This window comes from Neomonachus schauinslandi, chromosome 6, assembly GCF_002201575.2.
Source record: "Neomonachus schauinslandi chromosome 6, ASM220157v2, whole genome shotgun sequence".
Lineage (NCBI taxonomy): Eukaryota > Metazoa > Chordata > Mammalia > Carnivora > Phocidae > Neomonachus > Neomonachus schauinslandi.
This window is the reverse complement of record NC_058408.1, coordinates 96,724,341-96,748,408: the sequence shown is the minus strand read 5'-3', so window position 1 is coordinate 96,748,408 and position 24,068 is coordinate 96,724,341. Positions and strand designations below refer to the sequence as shown.

The 24,068-nt window shown below is 37.2% G+C and overlaps 1 protein-coding gene across 1 annotated transcript in view; it reads left to right on the top strand.

The window, feature by feature from the left end:
- Positions 1-24,068, top strand: part of CTNNA3 (catenin alpha 3) — a 1,723,003-nt gene that overhangs the window by 149,810 nt on the left and 1,549,125 nt on the right. The window contains exon 5 of the mRNA XM_021700133.1: positions 11,698-11,817. Coding sequence (XP_021555808.1) covers positions 11,698-11,817 — 120 coding nt within the window. The remainder of the gene's footprint in view (positions 1-11,697; positions 11,818-24,068) is intronic.

The window sequence follows — 24,068 nt, the reverse complement described above, 5'->3', positions numbered from 1 at the left end:
CCTCCCACCCCACCCCCCACTCCAGCAACCCCCAGTTTGTTTCCTGAGATTAAGAATTCCTCATATCAATGAGGTCATATGATACATGTCTTTCTCTGTTTGACTTATTTCGCTCAGCATAATATCCTCCAGTTCCATCCACGTCATTGCAAATGGCAAGGTTTCATTCCTTTTGATGGCTGCATAATATTCCATTGTATATATATACCACATCTTCTTTATCCATTCATCTCTTGATGGACATCTTGTCTCTTTCCACAGTTTGGCTATTGTGGACATTGCTGCTATAAACATCGGGGTGCCCGTACCCTTTCGGATCCCTACTTTTGTATCTTCGGGGTTAATAACCAGTAGTGCAATTGCTGGATCATATGGTAGCTCTATTTTCAACTTTTTGAGGAACCTCCATACTGTTTTCCCGAGTGGCTGCACCAGCTTGCATTCCCACCAACAGTGTAGGAGGGTTCCCCTTTCTCCGCATCCCCGCCAACATCTGTCATTTCCTGACTTGTTAATTTTAGCCATTCTGACTGGTGTGAGGTGGTATCTCATTGAGGTTTTGATTTGGATTTCCCTGATGCCGAGCGATGTTGAGCACTTTTTCATGTGTCTGTTGGCCATTTGGATGTCTTCTTTGGAAAAATGTCTGTTCATGTCTGCTGGCCATTTCTTGATTGGATTCTTTGTTCTTTGGGTGTTCAGTTTGATGAGTTCTTTATAGATTTTGGATACTAGCCCTTTATCTGATATGTCACTTGCAAATATCTTCTCCCATTCTGTCAGTTGTCTTTTGGTTTTGTTGACTGTTTCTTTTGCTGTGCAAAAGCTTTTTATCTTGATGAAGTCCCAATAGTTCATTTTTGCCCTTGCTTCCCTTGCCTTTGGCGATGTTTCTAGGAAGAAGTTGCTGCGGCTGAGGTCGAAGAGGTTGCTGCCTGTGTTCTCCTTTAGGATGTTGATGGACTCCTGTCTCACACTGAGGTTTTTCATCCATCTTGAGTCTATTTTTGTGTGTGGTGTAAGGAAATGGTCCAGTTTCATTCTTCTGCATGTGGCTGTCCAATTTTCCCAATACCATTTGTTGAAGAGACTGTCTTTGTTCCACTGGACATTCTTTCCTGCTTTGTCAAAGATGAGTTGACCATAGAGTTGAGGGTCCATTTCTGGGCTCTCTATTCTGTTCCATTGATCTATGTGCCTGTTTTTGTGCCAGTACCATACTGTCTTGATGATGACAGCTTTCTAATAGAGCTGGAAGTCTGGAATTGTGATGCCGCCAGCTTTGCTTTTCTTTTTCAACATTCCTCTGGCTATTCGGGGTCTTTTCTGGTTCCATACAAATTTTAGGATTGTTTGTTCCATTTCTTTGAAAAAAGTGGATGGTATTTTGATGGGGATTGCATTGAATCTGTAGGTTGCTCTAGGTAGCATTGACATCTTCACAATATTTGTTCTTCCAATGCATGAGCATAGAACGTTTTTCCATATCTTTGTGTCTTCCTCAATTTCTTTCATGAGTATTTTATAGTTTTCTGAGTACAGATCCTTTGCCTCTTTGGTTAGATTTATTCCTAGGTATCTTATGGTTTTGGGTGCAATTGTAAATGGGATTGACTCCTTAATTTCTCTTTCTTCTGTCTTGTTGTTGGTGTATAGGAATGCCACTGACTTCTGTGCATTGATTTTATATCCTGCCACTTGACTGAATTCCTGTATGAGTTCTAGCAGTTTTGGGGTGGAGTCTTTGGGGTTTTCCACATAAAGTATCATATCATCTGCAAAGAGTGAGAGTTTGACTTCTTCTTTGCTGATTTGGATGCCTTTGATTTCTTTTTGTTGTCTGATTGCTGTGGCTAGGACTTCCAATACTATGTTGAATAGCAGTGGTGATAGTGGACATCCCTGCCGCATTCCTGACCTTAGGGGGAAAGCTCTCAGTTTGTCCCCATTGAGAATGATATTTGCTGTAGGTTTTTCATAGATGGCTTTTATGATATTGAGGTATGTACCCTCTATGCCTATACTCTGAAGAGTTTTGATCAAGAAAGGATGGTGTACTTTGTCAAATGCTTTTTCTGCATCTATTGAGAGGATCATATGATTCTTGTTCTTTCTTTTGTTAATGTAATGTATCACGTTGATTGATTTGCGGATGTTGAACCAACCTTGCAGCCCAGGGATAAATCCCCCTTGGTCGTGGTGAATAATCCTTTTAATGTACTGTTGGATCCTATTGGCTAGTATTTTGGTGAGAATTTTTGCATCCATGTTCATCAGGGATATTGGTCTGTAATTTTCCTTTTTGATGGGGTCTTTGTCTGGTTTGGGGATCAAGGTAATGGTGGCCTCATAAAACGAGTTTGGAAGTTTTCCTTCCATTTCTATTTTTTGGAACAGTTTCAGAAGAATAGGTATTAATTCTTCTTGAAATGTTTGGTAGAATTCCCCTGGGAAGCCATCTGGCCCTGGGCTTTTGTTTGTTGGGAGATTTTTGATGACTGCTTCAATTTCCTTAGTGGTTATAGGTCTGTTCAGGTTTTCTATTTCTTCCTGGTTCAGTTTTGGTAGTTGATACATCTCTAGGAATGCATCCATGTCTTCCAGGTTATCTAATTTGCTGGCATAGAGTTGCTCATAATATGTTCTTATAATTGTTTGTATTTCTTTGGTGTTGGTTGTGATCTCTCCTTTTTCATTTATGATTTTGTTGATTTGGGTCCTTTCTCTTTTCTTTTTGATAAGTCTGGCCAGGGGTTTATCCATCTTGTTAATTCTTTCAAAGAACCAGCTCCTAGTTTCATTGATCTGTTCTACTGTTCTTTTAGTTTCTATTTCATTGATTTCTGCTCTGATCTTTATTATTTCTCTTCTCCTGCTGGGTTTAGGCTTTATTTGCTGTTCTTTCTCCAGCTCCTTTAGGTGTAGGGTTAGGTTCTGTACTTGAGACCTTTCTTGTTTCTTGAGAAAGGCTTGTATTGCTATATACTCTCCTCTTAGGACTGCCTTTGCTGCATCCCAAAGATTTTGAACAGTTGTGTTTTCATTTTCATTGGTTTCCATGAATTTTTTAAATTCTTCTTTAATTTCCTGGTTGACCCATTCATTCTTCAGTAGGATGCTCTTTAGCCTCCATGTATTTGAGTTCTTTCCGACTTTCCTCTTGTTATTGAGTTCTAGTTTCAAAGCATTGTGGTCTGAAAATAGGCAGGGAATGATCCCAATCTTTTGGTACCGGTTGAGACCTGATTTATGACCTAGGATGTGATCGATTCTGGAGAATGTTCCATGGGCTCTAGAGAAGAATGTGTATTCCGTTGCTTTGGGATGGAATGTTCTGAATATGTCTGTGAAGTCCATTTGGTCCAGTGTGTCATTTAAAGTCTTTATTTCCTTGTTGATCTTTTGCTTAGACGATCTGTCCATTTCAGTGAGGGGGGTGTTAAAGTCCCCCACTATTATTGTATTGTTGTTCATGTGTTTCTTTGATTTTGTTATTCATTGGCTTATAGAATTGGCTGCTCCCATGTTAGGGGCATAGATATTTATAATTGTTAGATCTTCTTGTTGGATAGACCCTTTAAGTAGGATATAGTGTCCTTCCTCATCTCTTATTACAGTCTTTGGTTTAAAATCTAATTTGTCTGATAGAAGGATTGCCACCCCAGCTTTCTTTTGGTGTCCATTAGCATGGTAAATGGTTTTCCACCCCCTCACTTTCAATCTGGGGGTGTCTTTGGGTCTAAAATGAGTCTCTTGCAGACAGCATATTGATGGGTCTTATTTTTTAATCCAATCTGATAGCCTGCGTCTTTTGATTGGGGCATTTAGCCCATTTACATTCACGGTAACCATGGAAAGATAGGAATTTAGTGCCATTGTATTGCCTGTAAGGTGACTGTTACTGTGTATTGTCGGTGTTCCTTTCTGGTCTATGTTTCTTTTAGCCTCTCTCTTTGCTTAGAGGACCCCTTTCAATATTTCTTGTAGGGCTGGTTTTGTGTTTGCAAATTCCTTTAGTTTTTGTTTGTCCAGGAAGCTTTTTATCTCTCCTTCAATTTTCAATGCCAGCCTAGCTGGATATAGTATTTTTGGCTGCATATTTTTCTCATTTAGTGCTCTGAATAGATCCTGCCAGTCCTTTCTGGCCTGCCAGGTCTCTGTGGATAGGTCTGTTGCCAATCTAATGTTTCTACCATTGTAGGTTACATATCTCTTCTCCCGAGTTGCTTTCAGGATTTTCTCTTTGTCTCTGAGACTCGTAAGTTTTACTATTAGATGTCGGGGTGTTGACCTATTTTTAATGATTTTGAGAGGGGTTCTCTGTGCTTCCTGGATTTTGATGCCTGTTTCCTTCCCCAAATTAGGGAAGTTGTCTGCTATAATTTGCTCCATTATACCTTCTGCCCCTCTCTCTTTTTCTTCTTCTTCTGGGATCCCAATTATTCTAATGTTGTTTCATCTTATGGTATCGCTTATCTCTCGAATTCTGCCCTCGTGATCCAGTGGTTGTTTATCTCTCTTTTTCTCAGCTTCTTTATTTTCCATCATTTGGTCTTCTATATCACTGATTCCTTCTTCTGCCTCATTTATCCTAGCAGTTAGTGCCCCCATATTTGATTGCACCTCATTAATAGCCTTTTTGATTTCTACTTGGTTAGATTTTAGTTCTTTTACTTCTCCAGAAAGGGTTTCTCTAAGAACTTCCATGCTTTTTTCAAGCCCAGCTAGTATCTTTAAAGTGATGATTCTGAACTCTAGATCTGACATCGTACTAATGTCCATATTGAGTAGGTCCCTGGCAGTTGGTAGTACCTCTTGTTCTTTTTGTTGAGGTGATTTTTTCCTTCTTGTCATTTTGTGCAGAGGAGAATAGATGAGTGAGAGAACAAAATGATAGCAGGGTAACAACGTCCCCAGAAAATATACTCTAAACAAATCAGAAAAGACCTGAAGCAGTGGGAAAAGAAAGGGAAAGAGAGAAAAAAGAAAAAGAAAAAGATAAAGATAAAAACAAAAACAAAAACAGAACAAAACAAAACAAAAAAAACAAAATGTGATCAAATATGATCAGGCTAGTATATAGATCAGTGCCACACACTAGATTTTGGGTGTATTTTGGTCTGTTAGAAGAAAGTGCCTCCCAAAATTTTAAAGAAAGAAAAACTTATATATGTACAAAAATAAGGGTTGATATGATGAAGGGATGGAATATGACTGTAAAGATGAAAATTATAAAAAATTTTATAAAAGGACTTGTAAGAAGTTGTTTGAAAAAAGAAAGAAGACGATTTAAAAAAAAAGGGAGAGAATGTGATCAGGCAGGGGAGTAGAAAAAAACCATACACTAGGGATTTAGGGTATATTTTGATCTGTTAGAAAAAACTATCTCAAACTTTTAAAGAGAGAACAGGGGCGCCTGGGTGGCTCAGTTGGTTAAGCGACTGCCTTCGGCTCAGGTCATGATCCTGGAGTCCCGGGATCGACTCCCGCATTGGGCTCCCTGCTTGGCAGGGAGTCTGCTTCTCCCTCTGACCCTCCTCCCTCTCATGCTCTCTGTCTCTCATTCTCTCTCTCAAATAAATAAATAAAATCTTTAAAAAAAAATTTTAAAGAGAGAACAACTTATATATATATGCCAAAAATACGGGTAACTACTATGAAGGGATAGAATATGACTCTAAAAATGAAAAATAAAAATGTTTTTTAAAAAAGGGATTGATAAGATGTTGGTTGAAAAAGGGAAAAAGAAAAATTCAAAAAAAAAGAAAAAAAGACAGTTAAAAAAAAAATTAACTTTAACTTTGAAAGACTAAAGAATCATGGTAAAAAAGCCATGAATTCTATGTGCAGTATTCCCCTAGCGCTGGAGTTCTGCTGTTCTCATTGATCAGTAAACTTGGTCTTGGCTGGCTGTTCTTGCTGATCTTCTGGGGGAGGGGCCTGTTGCTGTGGTTTCCAAATGTCTTTGCCGGAGGCGGAATTGCCCCGCCCTTGCCTAGTCCGGGCTAAGTAATCTGCTCCGATTTGCTCTCTGGAGCTTTTGTTCCCTTCAAGCTTTCGGTACAGCTTTGGAGGCGGAGAGTGAAAATGGCAGCCTCCCAATCTCCACCCCGGAGGAGCTGAGAACTCGGGGTGAATAGACATTTTTCTAAAGAAGACATACAGATGGCCATCACACACATGAAAAGCTGCTCAACATCACTCATCATCAGGGAAATATAAATCAAAACTTCAATGGAATATCACCTCCCACCTGTCAGAATAGCTAAAATCAACAACACAAGAAACAACAGGTGTTGGTGAGGCTGTGGGGAAAGGAGAGCGTGAGCTCTCCTGCACTGTTGTGGGAATGCAAACTGGTGCAGCCACAGTGGAAAACAGTATGGTGGTTCCTCAGAATGTTAAAAATAGAACTACCTTATGATCCTGCAGTTGCACTCCTAGGTATTTATCCAAATAATACAAAAATACTAATTCAAAGGGCTATATGCACCCCAATGGTTATAGCAGTGTTATCAACAATAGCCAAACTATGGAAAAAGCCCAAATGTCCATGGACTGATGAATAGATAAAGAAGAGGTGGTATATATATAGGAATATTCCTCAGCCATCAAAAAGAATGAAATCTTGCCATTTGCAATGACATGGATGGAGCTAGAGAGTATTATGCTAAGTGAAGTAAGTCATTCAGAGAAAGACAAGTACCATATGATTTCATTCATATGTGGAATTTAAGAAACAAAACAAGCGAGCAGAGGGAAAGAAAAAAAAAAGAGGTAATCCAAGAAACAGACTCTTAACTATAGAGAACAAACTGATGGCTACCAGAAGGGAGGTGGGTTGGCAGGCGGGTGAAATAGGTGAAAGGGATGAAGGAGTGCACTTGTGATGAGCACCGGGTGTTGTATGGAATTGTTGAATCACTATATTATACACCTTAAGCTAATATTACATTTTATGTCAACTGGAATTGAAATAAAAACTTAAAAAAAAAGACACCAAATGAACAAAGGAAAAAAGAGAAAAACCAAAAAACAGACTCTTAACTATAGAGAGCAAACTGATGGTTACCAGAGGGAGGTGGGTGGGGGAATGGGTGAAATAGGTGATGGAGATTAAGAGTACACTTATATCTATATCTGTATCTATATATATAGATATAGATATTTTAAAGATTTTATTTATTTTGAGAGAGAGAGTGAGAGAGTGGGGAGGGGCAGAGGGAGATGGGAGAGAGAGAATCTTAAGCAGACTGTGCTGAGTGTGGAGCCTGTTGTGGGGCTCGATTCCATGACTATGAGATCATGACCTGAGCCAAAACCAAGTCAGATGCTCTACCCAACTCTGCCACCCAGTCACCCTGAGTATACTTATCTTGATGAGCCCTGAGTAATGCATAGAATTCTTGAATCACTATATTGTCTACCTGAAATTAATATAACACCCTATGTTAACTATACTGGAATTAAAATTAAAATATAAATAAAGTAAAATTGACAAATGAGTCTTTTCACATAAAGTTGGGATGCTTTTCAAGGGCAGCTGCTTCTGTCACTCTCTCAAATAAATAAATAAAATCTAAAAAAAAAGAAAAGAAAAAGGGACGCTTGAGTGGCTCAGTCAGTTAAGCATCTGACTTTGGCCAAGTCATGGTCTTGGGGTCCTGGGATGGAGCCCCGTGTGGGGCTCCCCACTCAGTGGGGAGTCTGCTTGTCCCTCTCCCTCTACCTTTCCCTCTGTTTCTCCCCCTTTTAATGCTGTCTCTCAAATAAATAAATCTTCAAAGGGCTGCTTCTGTGCTGGGTGAGTCTGCATGCAGTGCTTTTTTTTTTTTTTTTAAGATTAATTAATTTATTTTGAGGGAGAGAGAGAGAGGAGAGATGGAATCTCGAGTCCCCACTGAGTGCTCAGCCCACTGTGGGGCTCAATCTCATGATCCTGAGATCATGACCTCAGCTGAAATCAAGTCAGACGCTTTAATGACTCAGCCATCTAGGCGCTCCTGCACACAGCTCTTTAAGAGCCATTTCTCAGGTTGCCAAAGCCCTGTGGATCTTGTGGGCATGAGCCCCATTGGTCTTCAAAGCCATTTGTTTTAGGCTTTTCTCAGGTGTTGATCTTAAATGTTGGCATGCCTGATGTGGTGTACAAACCCTTTGATACTCAGGGAATAGCTGTGGGTTTTGAGTTTCCTCCCAAATATGGGTTGCCATGCTGGAGATGGGGTTTATGGTGAGATTGTGTCTCAGCCTTTGAGGTTTACCTCTCATTTGCTTGATGTGAAGTGGTTGTTCAGCCAGTTTTTAGGTTTTTTACCAGAGGAAATTGTTCCATATATAGCTATAGTTTCAGTGTGTCTATGGGAGGATGTGAATTCAGGACCTTCCTACATTGCCATCTTGAACCAAAATCTGAACAGAAAAGAATTTTATGAGAAAACACACTGGGAGTGTTTACAATGCTTACTTTAATGGCAAGTTTTGGGCTTAGAGATAATGTTTGCATCTTCTCATTTTTGTCCTGTCTGCCCTGTGATGTTTGATAAGGTAATCAAATAGGACACAATTTGCATTTGTTTCCCAGTTCAGAGACCATTTTGATATTCAGTTTTGGCAGTTTCACAACATTCCTAGGCTTGTTTGGAAGTCAGATTTATTCATTGGGCTTTTTTAATCTTACATTTGAATTTTGTAGTAAGGGAAAAATATTAACACAGGATAAATTTAATGTTTGACAAATTATTGGGGCTTCTTTGCTTATTTTAAATTTCCACTCAAAAGTTTGAAGAAGTAAAATCTAGGAATGTTAAAATCTCTTCAATTAATTCTGTTTCCTTTCCCAACTTACCTTCAACTGCGAGAGAATTTATTTTGAGACATAGTCAACATAATGAAATTGCAATGCACTGAACTAATGAGAAAATCTCAAGAGGTCTATTGCAGTGATCAAGCACAGTGGCCTATTGGAATGAAAAATCCTCAAATAAAGTCAACATCTAATTTTTTAAAAGTAAAATCTAAACCTCATTTTAATCACTGTCTTATTTTTATCTTTTGCATGTCAGCTTTATCTGCAAGGTAAAATTATTGCTTTTACTCTTTAGCATCTTTAAGTATATATATGGGCAGAGAGAGATGGGGTGTGTTTAATAGGGATCTAACCTAAAGTACACTAACAGATATTGTATGACCTCTCCTTGACAATTATTTGTTGTTGTATGGGAAAAAAAACCTACTTAAATAAATGAATCATCATAGTTTGAGTACTTTGAGCTATTTAGTATCAATAAATGGAGAGTGTAAGTCTTGATAATGAAAGTTCAAACTTTAAAGTCTCCACTTTACACAAACTGATTTTTCGTAGAAATATTTTGTGGTGATATATTCTTACTGGGTTGTCTCCCTTTCTTCTTTGGCCATGGACATATTGCTTGGTTTTTATGTTTTTTTAATTTTAATTTAGCTTAATTTTATTTTATTTTTAAGATTTTATTTATTTATTTGACACAGAGAGAGACAGCGAGAGAGGGAACACAAACAGGGGGAGTGGGAAAGGGAGAAGCAGGCTTCCCATCAAGCAGGGAGCCCGATGTGGGGCTCGATCCCAGGACCCTGAGATCATGACCTGGGCTGAACGCAGTCGCTTAATCAGCTGAGACACCCAGGCGCCCCTGTTTTTTTTTATTTTTAAGACTTATAAATGTGTTTACCCTAAAATTCCTATTTGGAGCTATATAAAGTTCACAGAAATAAATGTGAAGAAGAAATATTTAAGAAGTAGAGCTAATATTTTTTAGGGAAAATAAAGTGCTTAGGATTAAAGTGATTGGTAAAATAGTTTATATTGTCAGTAAAATTACTTAAATTGTTTAGAATATTAGATTTGGTATTTTGATTTGAATGTAGTGAGAAGGGACCAAGAAATGGGCAAGGCACAGAAATGATCATACAACACGATAGTTAATATAAAAGTCATTACAATTACGTAAAGAGAAATTTGTTTACTATGCTATAAAATGGGGAAACCGAGCAGACTTTGTTTAAACTGATGGGTAGAATCTGTTCCCATTTAAGGCTCTGAGAACTTGTCCTTCCATTTGAAGCCCAATTCAGATCTCTCCATGTGTTCTATGTGGCCTGAGTCCCTCAATTGCTATACCTAGTTTTTTTCTGTTTTACCACATGTTGCTTTTATCTCTCTCTCTTTTTTTTTTTTTTTGTATTCTCTTTACTACTTTACCTTGTGTTAAAGTTAGTGGTATAGTAGAAAGAGCACAAATATTGTAGTAAAAACCCGGTTTATACTCTGAGTCCCAGTGTACTCACTTGTAGAATGGGGAGTGAAATAGGATTAAATTGGAAAGCACAAAGTATCTGGCACTGAGCAGGCACTCAGTAAATGTCTTTCCCACTTCTGAGTTCCATGTCTAGTTCCTGAGTCGTTTATAAGTTCCTTTAGGGCAGAAAATATGTTTAATATTCATAGTAGTACCTTGTGCATAGTAGGTTCTAAAAGATTATTTGTTGAATTTAATTTGCTATAGTGCTGTGGAAGCTTAGCACTGTTATTTTCCATTTCTTTTTCCTCTGTCACCTTGGATTGAGATAAACATGTTGCTTTCATGAAATTGAGGATTTAATTCAGTAGGATGCCATTATAATATGACTTATTCCATAGAGTTTGAATAGTAAGGTCAAATCATTTCCCTGGAAACTTAATAATATTCTATAAAATCTTATTAGCCTGTCTCATAGCATCATAGTCCGTGGAATTCTGGTGTGTTTAAGATGGTGAAGTCTCTATCTGTAGAAATCTGTCTAAAGGCATGCAGTGAGAATACGGGAAATAAATGACATGAAGAGAGAGCAAATGCAAATGTCATTGCAAGTAACATTACTTGACATTTTCAATCACTAATCTTCCAAAGTATGTTCTAATTTACTAAAATAAACCAAGAATTGAATTTCTTGTGAGCTCCCTTTGTTTAATTAATTATTAGCAGCAGAACAGTATTCTGTGATCCACTGCAATTTGTCTCCTTTGTGTTTATCTAGTATCTGACTTAAAAATGAACAGAAGCATTCTGATTCAGCAGAACTGATTTTATAACTCATCTGCGTTATAGAGCAGAAATGAATAAATGTTTGCTGAACGTGCTACATATGCTTTGATCACCAAAATGTTAGTTTTCTTTCCTTCTCAAAATATAAGATCTGAGAGATCTTCCTGGCTGAAGTTTGTGGGGTGCTTATTTTGCATAGATATTTCTATAGAGGCAAGCAGCTACCTTTATATATATTTGTTTCCATGATTGGAATGTGAGAGCTCCTTTAGTACTTCCTCATTATGATTTGAAATTATACATTCATCACAATTTTTTTTTTCGTTAGAAGTAGCAGTACATACTAAAACACAGTTTTGTTTTTTTTTTTTAATGAGGTGTGCTCTTTTGTTGGAATGAGGACTAAACACGCTTCCCATTCATGCAATAATGTTGGTTATACTTATGATACAGTTTCTAATTCTTTATAATCAGTCTTTGTTATTTCATTGAAAGACAATTAGCATTTGTTCTCTCTGGATTATGAATGAGAGAAACTGAGGCTCAATCTGGACTATTTCTCTGTTTTAGATAGTTAGGCATTTGAGAAAAATGTCCTGCTAGCCTAATGATTTACTTTTGTTTTCAATTTCAGTTTCAAAGAACATTTGAGTCTCTCAAAAATGTTTCCAATAAATCTGACCTCCAGAAAACCTACCAGAAGCTTGGGAAGGAGCTGGAAAATCTGGATTATTTAGCCTTCAAACGTCAGCAGGTAGGAGTAAGAACTCTCCTTGGTGGAGGAGATAACACTTTATGCTTCCTGCCATCCTGCCTGTCAGGTTTAAGTGGATCTGGGGAGACTTATCTTCTAATGTTTAGGGCAGAAATAGGTTGTGCTGTGCTGTGCGACCTGCTGTGTTCATATGGCTTCCTGAAGCATTCATTGTCGCCCTTGCTTTTGGATGTGCAGTTTGGGGGTCTCCACATGTGTCCTTATACCTCTCTTAAAGAAAACTCCTGCTGGTTTGTGAAGCTATAACTACCCTTTGACTAAGGACGCCTCAATGTCATAAAGGAAACTTCTGTGATGGCTTGGCCAGATGGCTTTTATATTTGACAAGGGGATACTTGAGAAAAATCACCTGATGACCAGGAAAAGGATATAGATGTACATAAAAAATTGAGGGAAAGAATCACGAATACGCCAAAGTATGAATCAACCTTTAGTTTTCTTGTTTGATCTCTGAAGATTAGTGGAATTTTGCTAAATGTGTAAGGGGGAAGGAAAATATACTTTACAAATGCAAGGCTTTTAGCCTCCTTGTATAGACCTCTCAATAAGTACAGAACAAAAATAGACTTTTATAGAGTTGCTTTCAGAATTAGTATTTTTAAAAAAAATATTAGTAATCACTAAATTTTATATATTTGTGAGATGCTGCCACAGTAACTAGCTAGCTAATTTTCCCAAGCTGATCTTCACCAATTTCCTCACAGCCACTAGGCGTCAGGGTTGTCAAGCTTTTACCTGATTGCATGTTTATTCCGATCAGAACAGCCAGATAGAAGTTTAAATTAGGTTGCATGAAATTTGGGAATGTGTTCAATGATGGATAGTGTCTAGAAAAATGACTAAGTGGCTGACTCGCATGGCCAGCCACCGAGTCCATTATTTAAGTCTTTCCTGTTAGTGTGGCAAAAGGTGTGACTCTCTTGTGATTGTCTAATTCACAGATTTTTGATCTTTTGGATGAAGTTTTCAAAGCTGTGCTTCTTTTTTTAGTTACACTTTATGAAGTCAGGTCTAGAAATATTGACTTGAAAAGGGAATTGTGTTCTGGGTTTTGCTTTATCACCGACATTACATGGGCATTTAGCCTTCCCATTGCCCTATTTTCCTGCGAGTTATATTTATTTTGTAGGATGTTCTGGGGTATATGGAGCATCTCTGCATGTACTTTAATTTATATGAAAAAGGACACAATATCCATTTAAGTTTTATTTATTTATTTTAAAATTAGTGATGGCTTACATATTAGCACATGTAAAGGAAGTGGTCACGGTTACATAGAGCTAATACAGGAATCTCCCAGATGGTGCTACTTAAAATTCACACCATAAGTCACTGCTCTGGCCTATGCAATTTTTAGTACAGTTTTGTTTCCAAGAGCCATATTTTACCACTGAGGGATATTTGAGTTGGCAGGCAGTAGTCACTGTCCTCTTCTCTCATCCTTTCTTGTTAGCACATTTCCATTGATTAGATTTTCGCATTAGCTAATTGTGAATTTGGAAAAATGTGAATGCTTCAAGGGCAGAAGGGCAGGACTCTGCCTGAATAGCATTGAGGACAGATAAGTAAATTGCATGTGTGGGTGAAGAAAAGATGGGCACATGGGGTGTAAATGTGTGTACACTTAGGTATATATAAATCATATATACTGTTTATTAAATGGCAATTGTATGCCACATATTGTGATTAATACATTTATGGATCAGATCGTCAAATGTTTATAACAATACAATGGGGATGGTTTTATGAGCACCATTTTAAGGTGAAAAAGTGGTTAAGAGAGTTAAATAACTTGTCTAAGGTCACTGGGCTAATAAGACAAAGATGGGCTTCAAATCTAAATCAGTCTGACTCCAGACCTGGGCGTTTCCTAGGTCTCATTCCCAGTACCCCTGCAGGGAGCCAGGCTGGGGGATAGGAAGGTGAGGATGTCTAGGCATGCCAGACCCAGGGCTTAAAAATACCTTTGAGATGAACCATGAGAGACTATGGACTCTGAGAAACAAACTGAGGGTTCTAGAGGGGAGAAGAGTGGGGGGATGGGTTAGCCTGGAGATGGGTATTAAAGAGGGTACGTACCGAATGGAGCACTGGGTGTTATACGCAAACAATGAATCATGGAACACTACATGAAAAACTAATGATGTAATGTATGGTGATTCACATAACATAATAAAAAAAATAATAATAAAAAAATACCTTTGAAAGTAGGTACCTGGTGAGAGGCAAAACAGGGCTGGTTCTCTCCACCTCTCTTTCTCTCATGCAAATTGTTTAGTATATACAAAAACACAAAAGGATTTTTGAAATAATATCTTTAGACAGCTAAGAAAATGCATAAAACTTTATCTTCACAATCTTCTGAGTTTTATATTTAGTAACCATGGTTCTAGTGAAATTTATTCACACAAGGCAGTGTCTTAAACTCAAAGGGACAAATCCTTATGAAATGAACTTAACTGTATACATAACATACTGTCAATCCTTTTGTATTACACAACTCCAGTTCTCCTTATATTCTAATAATCATTTTTTTCTACTTGGAAAAGATGGAAGGGGAAGTGGAGGGAAGTGGAAAGAGGATGGTAGAGTAGAAAGAAAGTCATGGACCAAAGACTGATGGAAAAAGAGGGAAAGGAACTTGTAGGGATATGATAAGAGGGACCAAGTGAGGGAAATTAAACTGTACTTGGTTTTATATTGTGTACCTAGAACTCTTCATTTTATTAACCCCCAGGCTGGCTTCCTGAAGGGATATTAAGAATGAGACCTGGAAAAAGAGTATAGTAAACAAAAACATTGATTTTTGAAGAATTAAAAAAAAATTTCAAAATAGACAAAAAGGTAGGAAAAAAGAAAGGAATACAAGAAGACATAGCAAACGAGGGAGATGGCAGAGAATAGCAAAGACAAATTTTGTTTACTTCCCATTTTGCTTCCAAATGTAGCAGAGCTTCCTAGAAATTTGTAGTACTAACCAAGTTCTGTACCAAAGCCACAGATGAATTGTTGTGGATTAGGGTGGGCAGGGTTCAAAGAGTCAAAACATCATCAACTCTTCTCTGACTTGATGGGATTTGCCTTTTATCTCCAATCCTACCCCTTAAAAGGCCTCCAAACCTATTTTTTTTTTTTTTAAGATTTTATTTATTTGCGAGAGAGAGAATGAGAGACAGAGAGCATGAGAGGGAAGAGGGTCGGAGGGAGAAGCAGACTCCCTGCTCAGCAGGGAGCCCGATGTGGGACTCGATCCCCAGACTCCAGGATCATGACCTGAGCCGAAGGCAGTCGCTTAACCAACTGAGCCACCCAGGCGCCCAGGCCTCCAAACCTATTAAACACATATAAAAAGTTTCTTCTCCTGGAAAAGATTCAGGTCTCTGTAAAATTGCAATTCAGCAAGAAAGATTCTGCCTTATAGGGCAGGATTCTTTGTACCAGAGAATTAGTCATGGTTTGTTCCCTGGTCTAACCATATTTATCATTCCTCTTTGTGACAGCGCATAGCTCCATAAGGACAGAGCCTTGTCTGTCACCTTCAATGCTGTATTCTCTGCAGTGTTCACAACAGTATCTGATCCATGGCAAAACCTCAATAAATACTTGTTGGTGCTCTTGTTACTACGAGCAAGGAAGCATGCCTGAAGTTTTGGTCTCAGGTTACAGGCAATTAGTATTGATGTATTTTAGTACACTTTTAAAATTCAGAAGGGCATTAGCCCTTTGGCTTCCTGGATACCAAAGGTTGACAGATGGCCCCTTGCCTTATTTATCATTTAGATTTTCCCCTAACATTTATAATTTTCCATCCATTTCTTTAAATAAACACAAAATGTTAATGTTACCTTAACTGTGAATTATGGATGACCAGTGGATTGATTATAATTATTTTCTTGGCCTCATTCATTAGATTTTTTTTTTTTTAAGATATTTATTTATTTATTTATTTGACAGAGAGAGACACAGTGAGAGAGAGAGAGCACAAGCAGGGGGAGTGGGAGAGGGAGAAGCAGGGTTCCCGCCAAGCAGGGAGCCCGATGCGGGGCTCGATCCCAGGACCCCAGGATCATGACCTGAGCCGAAGGCAGAGACGCTCAACGACTGAGCCACCCAGGCGCCCCTCATTCATTAGATTTTATTTTCTGTCCCTCTCTATGACATTTTAAACATCATTTTGAGAGATTTTTTTTTTTTCCTGGGCCAGAGAGATCCCTGGAGTACTTTGCTCTAGTTTTTTACCTTTTTTTTTTTTTTTTTTGAGTTACTGTACTTTCTCTCCTAAGTGTGAGCTTAGCTATTTCTTTTCTTTCCTTTTCTTTCTTTCTTTCTTTTTTTTTTTTTTTAAAGAGTGAGTGCTTGTACTTCAACAATTCCTTGGGCTATATTTTAAGTTGGGGCTCAAGCATCTCTCCATTTTCCTACTGTCAAAAAGACTAATGTTGAAAATAGCTTTGGTTGGAAGAGGTGAGAGGAGGCCCTGATAGATGAGGTGATGGGTTTTCCAGGATGAATCAGCCCGAAGTAACCAGATGACAAAGCAAGATTAGCCTGAGAATCTGGAGCCTTTTTCAGTTTTTACTGTCTGGAGATGCATTCTTGGAATTATCTGCTTTGACTGTTTGGTTTTTATCTTCCTGGTTAATGTTACATGGGAATGGTAATAGTAAGCTTCAGTTATTATATAGAGTCCAGATTTATGTATTAATTTGAGAGGTTATAAATCAAGAAATTTCCTTGGGGCTTTGGTTTTGTGGAATAAAATAAAATAAAGTTTGATTATCTGTACTTAAATTTAATTCCTTCTTCTCTTTTCTACCCGTAATACTTTTAATAGCATTATAAGACACATCCCCTTCCCAGAGGTTTATGAAGTCCTTTGTATAAATTCAAGTTGACATTATTGAGTCGAACATTATGTAGACTAAAGTACATTTACATATTGATGTGAAAATATGTAAAATTAAAATACTGTACTTCAGATACACATCCATGTTGGAACACATCACATATTCCTGCTCTCCCTCTTGTCTCCCTAATCATGCCATGCTATTCTGGCCCTTTTCACAAGGTTTATAAAACTTGGTATTTAGAGTATCTAGATCTTTTCTATTTGCTTATTTAATTGCTGATCATTCTTTAAAGCAAAACTGAAGTCTAGCCTCCCTCATGACACTTCATCCTATGACCTCTAGTCAATATGTAAGCTCTTCCTTCTTTGTCATTTTTAGCTTTTATCCGTGTCATACAATATAGCATCTTATTGCTTATACACTTATTCTTCAGTAAGTGCAAGTTAGAGTATAGCTTTGTAGTCAGCCAGATCTAGTTAGACTGTTTGTACTGCCCTGGGCACCATAGTTCTTTTTTTAAAATGTTAGAAGAATAATACCTAACTTATAGCCTGTTTTAAGGAAACAATATATAAAGCATAAAGTACATAAATGCTTTAAAACCTTTATAGTACATAAAGGAATCGGTATGTAAAGAACTTAGCACCATGCCTGGCAGGTAGTTAGTATACGTAATAGTTATTATGATGTTGTTTTGTATTATTCTCGTAAGTCATCTTCCATAATGGTAAATTCCATAAGAATATGCTCTCTATTCTGTACAGTTTTGTACTGCACATAAGGTTCAGCACTGTTCTTAACATATCAGATGGAATGTTTCTGGACATATGTGTTGTAGGGGTTGGAGATCTGTGTGACAGAACAAACAAAAAAACCCCCAAAACTATTGATACCTTTTGAGAAAGGAGTTGCATTTTTTGCTTCTAATGTGTTTTATGGTCTCTTGATGGGCAGTAAAATTAAGGTCCTGAGTATTGTGCCATGGCAATATGTGGTAGAAATAAGGTCTTAGACCCAATGTTCTGCCAAATCCCAACTCGTGTAATAATTACATCCTATGTACCTAAACTTGCCGTGTGGTTCCAGGTGGTATTGTTCAGCACAATATTGTTCTCTCTTTAGTGATAATATTCAGGAATGAACCATTGTTTTAAAAAAAATTTTTTATTGTTATGTTAATCACCATACATTACAGCATTAGTTTTTGATGTAGTGTTCCATGATTCATGGTTTGTGCATAACACCCAGTGCTCCATGCAGAACGTGCCCTCTTTAATACCCATCACCAGGCTAACCCATCCTCCCACCCCCCTCCCCTCTAGAACCCTCAGTTTATTTTTCAGAGTCCATCATCTCTCATGTGAACCACTGCTTTTTTCTTTCACTGAGCTGAGTGAGTTAATCCCTTCAGATAACTCCCAAACCAGAAGGGTATATAAGGATAAGGATAAGAATTACATTTAAAATGATTCCTTATCAATGAGGAAAAATAGAAATAAATTTAAAGAAATCTATTTAGTAAGAATGACTACAGGTTAACATCCTTGCATTGAAAAATAAAATTCCAGGTGGATAATGACTGACCACATAGAGAATAATCCTAGGCTCACCTTGGAATTCAAGAACTCTGAGGACATAAGACAACAATGTTGGGCTCCTCTGAAATCAATACTTAGCAAAACAGAACTGAATAGTGTTAGGCTCGTTGTTGTTGTACTCTAGCATATAGAGAAGAGGAAGCTGATGAATTCCAGTAGTAGTCTTCAGCAGTGTAAAGACTTATGGCAATAAAAATGTTATAGATCATTTAGGATGAGGGGATATGCAATGATATTGCACTAGAAGTTGCTTATCTATAAGGACAGCATAATATAGAACTAACTTCCCATTACATTAACACTAAAAATGGAAGTTGTAAATATATTTTACTTAAACTTTAAAAAAGAAAGTACCTAGGGATTTGGGATTATTCAGATGCAGTCTAAGGAAGAGTGTAACTGGGGGCTAAATGGGCATTAACAGGAGGTGTTAATCTTCTAGAACAATAGTTCTAGAAGCAGTAGATTCACTTCAGTGATTTTTGCTAGATGAAATATGTTAATAGCTCAATTGGGAGAAGAGCCTTCCTTTCCTTGTTCTGTAATTAATCCATCTCTCTTGAAAGAGTTCTGATTGAATTACACCTTTTAAGAGTAAGTCAACCAAAGACTGCTACATTAAAATTTTCATGTCTACCTTAGATGGTATTCTGTTTCTTACTTGCCCAATGAAGTAAAATGATTATTTATGCCATTTATAAAACTGTTTCTGAAGATCCAAAGCATTTCAGACATTATTTGAAAATTCATTGCACAGGTATTAAAAATGTTGAATTGTAAGGCTGTGCTGCACCAAAGTTCAAACCATCCCCAACATGTTTTATCCTATCCACTACAGATGCAATTCCATTTTTATTCAGTTGCACACAGTTTGTCTCACAGGAAAAGAAAAAAGATGGCATTACATTTATTCTTCACTTTTCTGGTACAGAGAGAGAAGAAGGTTGGATACATCATTCAAGGTCATTCCAAGTCAGTAACAGATTCAGAATTAATATTCACATTTCCTAATTTCTAGCTTATTGCATAGCCATCTAATCATTTTCACTACTTCATAAACTGCAGATCTTTATAGGGTAATTTCTTTTTCTATAGTTATAGTCTGAAGTTAAAAAACCTTATGGATTTTTATGTAAGAACCTCATCCTTTATTTAAAAACAAATCAAAATGATGCATATTATATGTTGGTTCTCCTTCTAAAATTTGATTTCCACATTGGACATAATTAATAGTCATGACAAGTAGGTGTCTTCTAATTAATTAGTAAAGTACAAACATGGAGACATCTTTTTAATTCCAAGGTTTGCTATTCTATTTCCATCTGTTGTCTCTAGGGTTCAGTTTATTGGTGGCACGTAGGTAGAAAGCTGTTGAATCAGGCAGATACTAGCTGATTTTTATGCACCAGAGAAGATTTATTAATTTTTTACAAGTTTGTTTTCTATGATAGTTTGCCTCATGGGCAGCTTATAGCTACTTCATAGTGGGGAATGCTTATTGAAATAGTTAATGCTTTGTTATGGGTTGTTTTCAAAATTTACAATGCTGATGGGGTGCTAAAAAACTTTAGTGTTTGCATCAATATGGCACTTATTTGTGCCTGTCTTATATTGATATACCTAAGTCCATAAGATTGTCAATAAAAGTTGGTTATTGATGAGGAATTAAAGTCCTAAAAGAGTTAACTCTGAAAAGATATCTTCTCTAGTCTGTTTTGTAGCTTGAAGATGATCTGTGTGTGCAAAGAGGATATATTTTTACTCCAAGGACATGAGCTGTGGTGGCTTATGATGCAGACTAAAGAAGGCATACAAGAATCAGAACCTTAAACTAAGGAGTCTTTGGAATTCATCTAACCCAACTATTTTTATTTTAGAGATGAGAAAAATGAGGCTCATGGAGATATCCTGTACAAGGCTACACACTTGCTAATAGCAGAATGGGGCAGTAACGGAGTGACATTTTCTTTGGTTCTTTTGTGAGTCCGGTAGCCTAAGTCAGCATAATATGTGTACTGGTCCTTCAGTATCTCTGGTTTGTATACTGAATATAGATATGGATACTTTTAACATCTAAATTTATGTGTATACTGTTAGATATTGAGATGCCTGTAAATGCAGGTCATTCAGTAGTGCCATTTTTTTAAAAAAGAAAAGACAATGCAGTAATATTACAATATTTTATAAGAGGTAGGAATTATAAGCGTCGTCTAATTCAGTCACTTCAATACACAGATACACAAATAATACAGAAAACATCATTTTGTTCTTTTATTGCAGAAGAATTTTGATTTCTTTGACAGTTTCTAGATCCTGTGTCCTCCAAGCCACTGCCCTCTAAACCAGTGCATCCCAAACTTTATTTTATTTTTAAAGATTTTATTTATTTATTTGTGAGAGAGAGAGCAGAAGCAAGGGGAGCGGCAGGCAGAGGGAAAAGCAAGCTTCCCGCTGAGCAAGGAGCCTGATGTGGGACTTGATCCCAGGGCCCTGGGATTATGACCTGAGCTGAAGGCAGACGCTAAACCAACTAAGCCACCCAGGCTCCCCTCAAACTTTATTGTGTATACAAATCACTTGGGAAATTTTGTTAAAATAGACATTTTGATTCAGTAGGTTTGGAGTAAGACAGGAGAGTCAAACAAGCTCCTCAGTGATGCTGATGCTGCTGATCTATGGACCACACTCTGAGTATGAAGGGAGTTTAAATAATAAATTGCAGGAGAGTATTATTTCCAGTTGTATCTCAGAAGCCTAATACAATCCCTGGAATATAGTAAGTACTTAGTAAATATTTTGGATTTGGGTGATGATCGGATAGGAAGCTTTGTGTCTATATGTAGGACATAGAAGGTATTGTCATCCTTACTATAATATCCTTCATCCCCTTACGTTGGTGTTTCTCTGTTGAAGGGACATGCTTGTATACATAAATATTGTATTTTTTAGATTACTTATTTCAGGAGTTGTAGAAGTTGTTCTTTTTTTTTTTTTTTTTTTTTTTTTAAAGATTTTATTTATTTATTTGAGACAGAGAGAATGAGAGAGAGAGAGAGCACATGAGAGGGGGGAGGGTCAGAGGGAGAAGCAGACTCCCTGCTGAGCAGGGAGCCCGATGCGGGACTCGATCCCGGGACTCCGGGATCATGACCTGAGCCGAAGGCAGTCTCTTAACCAACTGAGCCACCCAGGCGCCCTCAGGAGTTGTAGAAGTTGTTCTATGCACATCTTTGCCCCATGTGAAAGAACAGGTTGAATACGAGAGCAATTGAGTCTAAGGTACAAGGAGCTGAAGAAGAGTTAAGAATGTAGTCTATTAGCCCCGCAGTGTCCACTGTGACTTGGCCAAACTGACCATGGGGCCAGCCGTATTAGCAGCATCTGTTCCAGAAAAGCAAGCTCAAATACTTACTACAGACCTGATGAAAATTATAATCTCAAACAATTCTTGTTAAATTTGTGTATCTAAGTTGTACCTCTCTACCTGTGTGCACAATTAGAAAACATCACAATGACTGTTACTGCATCCTTGTCAGGTGAAAAGATTATTGCTATAGCTGTAGCTCTGTGTTAACAGTAGAGCTGGGAGTGCGCCTAAAGCACTACTGGCTAAAATTCAAAGGAAGTGTTGATGTTGCTAAGATGAGGCCAACGGTTTTGCTGACAGAAGAGCTTTAAACATGCACACACCAATCATGCAGCCTTTTGTAGATGTTAAGTTGTTTGTTTGTGAGCGGCTGATTGCCTGACAGCTAATTTAATATATGATGAGGAATTCAGTGTATTCCTTTATTTTTTCAAAAAGCATACTCGATTTTTCTCTTCAAAGTACCATATTTGGACAGTTTCAAGTTGTCTATTTAGGAGGAAGCTAATCAGCTTTTATGTTTTTTTATCATGCTGCAAATGTGAAAGCAGTAGAAAATACATATTGAAATACATCTAGGTAAGGGGAAGAACCACCAGAAGATGGAGCAACAGGCTGGTTTGCTCTATATCTTGATCAGTGATTTACAAGAGTATATGTATGCTTAGGTTTTCTTCCATACACTCTGGTTTGAAATGACCAAAAAAAAAAATTATATATATATATATGTTAATTATAATTCTTCAGAGTCATATTACAATTTAGATGGGGTATCTTTGAATTTTTACATTGTAAATAGCTTTTCTTTCTTCTATGAGCTGCTGATATTTGTATTCATTGACCAAATTATTGACTATATTTTGGTTAATATTTTTAGTATCACTTATGGGATTTTCGCAAGATGCCACAATTAACCTGTAAAATACATTGCATTCTTCTCCTTAACCGTATTTTTATGAATCTAATTTTTTCTTTGTTGTAACATACAGCATTAATACATGCTAACGTTCTCTATATAAATGCTGCTCATATTATTATAGCATCTGGTTGTACCATAGTTAAGTATTTATCATTCACTCCATTATAAAACCTTTGTTCCAAAAGCTGTATGAGCCTATTAGATATATACACAATTAGGTAGGTAATGATCTGTGGCTGCATCCATACAGCATCAACAGCTGACCTGTGGCTGATTTTCCAAGTATGGTGCTGATTGTTGATAGGAGGTACTTAGAATATGGATGAAACTGTTTTGAGTATTTTGAGGGCTTTGTGTGTGTGTGTGTGTGTGTGTGCATGTGCTCTGAATTTAAGTTCTATATTTTGTTTTAACTTTACTGTTTGCTATTTATTTCCTGACTCTGATTTAGATATTGGTATTTATCTGTTTTGTGCTAAGCTCTCCATTCACACACTGGGAATTTCTGAAGCCTTTCTTGGTACTTTCATTGGGGCAGAAGAAGGAAATGGTCCACCACATGTTTCATCACTGATAGTTAGACATTTATGTCTTCATCCTAAATTTATATTTGTAAAATTAAAGGTAATTGAGTTTTGGTCTTTTTCCCAGTTTCAGTGTTAGAGTCATTAAAAAAAAAAAAGGCTGTCATGGAAGCTGACACTATGAAGGAAAAATTTGAAGGAAGATTTGAAAGAGAAAAAAATGCATTAATGAAGGGAACTATAAAAAAAAGTAGGATACTTTTGACATTTTTGATAATCATCATGTGTAAATTTAGAGAAACTAAATATGGTAACTTATTCTGGTAAATATTCCAAGTTTTGGGGCTTCTTTGTCAGCTTTTGAGTGTAAGCTCAATGAGGCTCATTTTCTCAGGGTAGAGGCATCACTTCTCACTTTGGGTCAGAGCAGCAAGTCCTGGGGTGTGATACGATGTATCATAAAAAATAAAGAGAAGTTTTGGTAAGCAGCAATGTGCTGTATTGAGAAAACATTCGACAGAAAGCTTTCGCTTGGCTCTTGCTCACTCTAATAAAAGCATATGTCTATACTATATAGTAAGAGTAGGCACACTTAAGGTTAAACTCATTTAACAACTGAGTAATTATGTTTATTTTACTTACGACATGGGTATCATTAAACCTAGACTAAGCTGAAGTAAATGGATTAAATGTACTTGAACTTTGTTTTAAACTTAGAAGAGATGATCTATTTGGAAACTGAAATCTGTCAGGAAACAGGGAGTATGTAACTCCTGGCTTAAGATACTTGAGATATTTGACCACTAAAGTAATGGGTTAGAATGGGATCCATGAAACAGAAAATAGCATTATACCAGTGGTAGGGTGTTTAGGAAAGGAAGGAAACTTAAATTAGATTCTGCATTAAGTAATGTATGCTAAGTAAGTTAGCGCTTGTGAACATGCGGTGCTCATGAGTGACTTGTATAATGG